This window comes from Aegilops tauschii, chromosome 3 (assembly GCF_002575655.3).
Source record: "Aegilops tauschii subsp. strangulata cultivar AL8/78 chromosome 3, Aet v6.0, whole genome shotgun sequence".
Taxonomy (NCBI): domain Eukaryota; kingdom Viridiplantae; phylum Streptophyta; class Magnoliopsida; order Poales; family Poaceae; genus Aegilops; species Aegilops tauschii.
In genome coordinates, this window is record NC_053037.3 from 612,769,671 (window position 1) to 612,773,557 (window position 3,887).

Sequence of the window (3,887 nt, forward strand, 5' to 3'; positions counted from 1 at the left end):
TTTGTTGTCTTCATGGGTTTCAATATGAAAACCATTTTTACGGATATCTCGATAACTGATCAGGGTACGTGCAGAATTGGGATATAGTAAAGCATCCTCAATTGTCACATATGTACCACTTGGGAGGGTGAATATGGCACGTCCAGTACCAACAATCACAGTATCGCGTCCAGCGATAGTTATAATATCTCCATTCGTCTTTTTCAGAGTTTGGAAAAATTTCATCTCCCTCAGTATGGAGTTTGTGGCACCACTGTCCACAAGGCATAATTCCTCTTCCATCGGATTGTTCCCGTAGAAAACTATATAAAACAAAGAATTTTCAATAAGAAAACCTCATAGTAATATATAGAATACAATCTTTATTATATCAAATGTGCTGATACAATACAATATAAAGACAACAACAAACTTATGTTCTTATTACAATCATCACAAATGAACATAATTAAGTAGATCACTAGGAGATTGGGGGACTAGTCGGAGTCGCCAAACACGTTGTTTGCGGTGTACTCAATCAACGTGTTCTCCATTTCAGCAGTAGCCTCAGGCAGACAAGGAACCACGGCGTTGCTCGGTCCAGGAGGAACATCGTGCGAACCACCAGCTCCTTTTGCGCTATCCGGATGAAGGTTGAAGTTGGCTTCAAACCTTTTCCCTTGAGGTGCTTTGCGTCCCTGAGATTGCTGGTACAGCATAACCAGATGCTTGGGCATTGTGCACTTTTCAGTAGAATGCGTGGAGCATCCACACTTGTTGCAAAGCTTAGATTTATCAAGCCTGGGCTTTGAAGTGCCTTTTCCCTTGCCTGGGTATCTAGATCTCATGTTCCCATTGCGCTTTCGCTTATGCTCGAAATTGGATTGTTTACCCCGAGGGGTACCATTAAACTTTTGTCTATTTGCCACATTCAGATGGACTTCAGGTAAAGGTTGTGCCCCAACTGGGCGCTGAGAGCCATTCTTAGCAAGTAGCTCATCATGCTTTTCAGCCTGAAGTAACATGTGAATAAGCTCGGAATAGACAGTGTAGTTATGAGCACGGTATTGTTGTTGGAGGATCCTATCTGAAGGGAGCATAGTAGATAAAGTTTTCTCTATCTTCTCCCCCTCAGTAGGTTCCTTCTCACAAAAGCGCAGTTTGGAACATATCTTATGAACAGCATGATTGTACTCACCGATGGACTTGAAATCCTGAAGACGGAGATGAGTCCAATCATGGAGTGCTTCGGGCAGGACTACTGCCTTCTGCTGTTCATACCTCGTTTTGAGGGCCCGAAACAGAGTACTAGGAGATTCCTCCTGTAAATACTCAGACTTGAGATCTGGATGAATATGATGCCTTATGATGAATAAGGCAGCATAGTTCTGCTGTTCTGTGAGCGGAGTGGCCCCAGCCGGGAGAGGAGTCTCCGGGGGTTGTATTGCACGCGTTATCCCACGGGACGCAAGACTGATCTTGATGTCCATAGCCCATGTAGGGTAATTGTGGCCATTGAGGGCAAGCTCCTCAAACTCTTTGGCAGTCATCTTTGCCTACATGGGAAACCAGAGATAATTAATTTACGGGTGGTAAATTAAAAACCATCATGGTTGTGTAATAAGAATGCAAAAATTTGCTACTCAAGTGTAAACTTGAAAAATTCTCAACCTCAATTGTGTGAACATAACACTTTGAAGATCACTTAGATCTCACAGTAATAGGCTACATCGCCATTACCTTGTGTATGCTACAATTCAGATATAAGGAATACACGTTGGAGGTAATCGTTTGTCGAGAATGACAAAGCGTAGACCTCACAGTAAGAGAGGATAGTCTGCAAATGAGCAGTAGATCACAACTCATTACCTTGTGATTCCAAATAAGATGAGGGAGAAACATTCAAAAATTTGCAAGTTTGATATGCGAGAGAAGATCTCAATCGCAAAGACATGTTCAATAAAAATGAGATGTTGTAAACACATGGAACATGTCATTCTTCCCAGATGAAATCCGGTACTTTATTTATATTATCAATCCATTACATAATATAAACACACTAATAATTACACAAGTACTAGTCAGATTTAATCTAGAACTGGACTAGTATGTAAGTAGCAGTCAAACTAGATACTAAACAGGGTCTAAAACTGCACCATATACAATAATTAGTACTAGACTAATAAAAACAGAGATTTTAAAAAAAAAACTGGAAGGGAGCAGGTCGATCGCCTGGGCCTGGGCCTGCCACCGCCGACCGAGGCCAGCCCGCAGCCACACACACCGCATAAGAGGAGGCGAGGGGTGGGGCGGTTACGGATAAGGACCCGTCCCGACCACGCTCGATGCCCCACCACCACCAGCGCTCGCAAGGAGCAGGGAGCCCAGTCGCCGGCGATTGGGGCAAGTGCCGGCGCCTCCCCTCGCATCTCCAGTTGTCAGCGACGCGACACCGACGAGGCCTCTTCATCTGAAGAGGAGACGACGACGGTGGAGGCCTGGCGCAGTGGAGTAGCGGTGAAGCCGAGGTTCGCCGGAGCCCATGAGCCTGGGCGACGTCCGGGGCGGCGGTCGAGGGCTGCGACGGCACGCCCGAAGAGGCGGCCGAAACGCCGTTCCGCGCGGCTGCTCGAGCCCGCGGCTGTCTCCTGTCGAGGCGTGCCGGCGGCGGCGGCGGCGGCGCCCTCCATGCCGACTCCAAGGCGGACGACACCAGAGGCGCCGGATGGAGCGGAGATGAAGGCGAGCGCTTCCTCTGCATTCACCATCGAGCGCATCGGCACCGGGGCGTAGCCAGGCGGGCGGAGGCTCGGGACAGCGGCCACGGCATCAGGCGTCGGCGTTGACGGCGGGATCCATGCGGCCGGCGGAGGAGGTGGTGGAGGCGGAGACCCAGTGGGCAGGGCAGGCGCGGTAGCGGCCCCGTGCATCATGGGGGCGCTCGGGCCGGCCACCAGCCAAGGGTCATACCCCATGGGCGCCTGGCCACGGGCGCGGGGAGCACCGCAGTGGGCGCGTCCAGGAGCACGGGAACCATGTCCAGGGGCGTGGTGAGCACCGCGACGGGCGCGTCCAGCGGCGCTGCGGCCGAACCGTCGGATGGCTTGCATCCGGCGACGGAAACGCCGGAGTCCACCCACTCCATGGTAGCGACGACGGTATCGACGACCATCCTCGCGGATCAGGCGGAGGAAGAAGGAAACGAGGTTAGGCATCTCACCGGCGGCGAGTGCTCCCTCTCTTCTCCTTTCTCTGATGTTTCTTTTGCTCTCGCTGGCTGTTCTACGTGCGTGATAACGTGTTTGAGATCGAAAGTGAAATCTCTGTCTTGATTGATGGTTACAGGCGCTACTTATACCATCTGGAGAGACGCGATCGAAGGGAGGCGTTGGTTCCAGGGGGCAGGAGCGAGAAGACGCCTGTGCGGCACAAACCGCACGACGGTTTGGGCAAGGGGAGATTTTCCCCTAATTACAAATTGTAATTAATTCTAACATCATTCATCTTAGCAGTTATGCTTCTTATTTCTTGTCTATCTGCGTTCATACTCATGAGCTCTTCCAGTTGTGATCGTGACTTAGCTAGTTCCCTTGAGATGTTGCCGAATTTTTTATTACTCCACGTGCTAAGGGTGGCTAGCGTCTTGCTTAGAGCAGATTGAAGCTTTTCCAAATTGTCAACGTCACCAACGGAGTCCCATGCCTCTTTGATCACATTCGGTAGCGCCGAATCCCTTTCCCAGAAAACCTCATAACGCCTACACTTCTGTCCCGGCTGACCCGAATCTGGCGCACCTTTCAATACCAATGCAACATGGTCGGAACAAGGCGAAACAACATGCTGTACAGAACAAAGAGGGAAAAAATTACGCCATTCATTGGTCGCTGTTGCCCTGTCCAAACGCACCT

General features: G+C 50.0%; 1 protein-coding gene and 1 long non-coding RNA gene across 2 annotated transcripts; one reads left to right on the plus strand and one right to left on the minus strand.

Annotated features, from left to right (window-relative positions):
- Window positions 1-476: 476 nt before the first annotated feature.
- On the minus strand, window positions 477-1,529 carry LOC109768393 (uncharacterized). The gene has a single exon (XM_020327114.3). The coding sequence runs from the start codon at window positions 1,527-1,529 to the stop codon at window positions 477-479; it is 1,053 nt and encodes a 350-aa protein (XP_020182703.3).
- A 160-nt stretch (window positions 1,530-1,689) lies between these two features.
- On the plus strand, window positions 1,690-3,512 carry LOC141042562 (uncharacterized). The gene is made up of 2 exons (XR_012205763.1): window positions 1,690-3,185; window positions 3,325-3,512. It is a non-coding gene; the product is annotated as an uncharacterized lncRNA (long non-coding RNA).
- The last annotated feature ends 375 nt before the right edge of the window (window positions 3,513-3,887 follow it).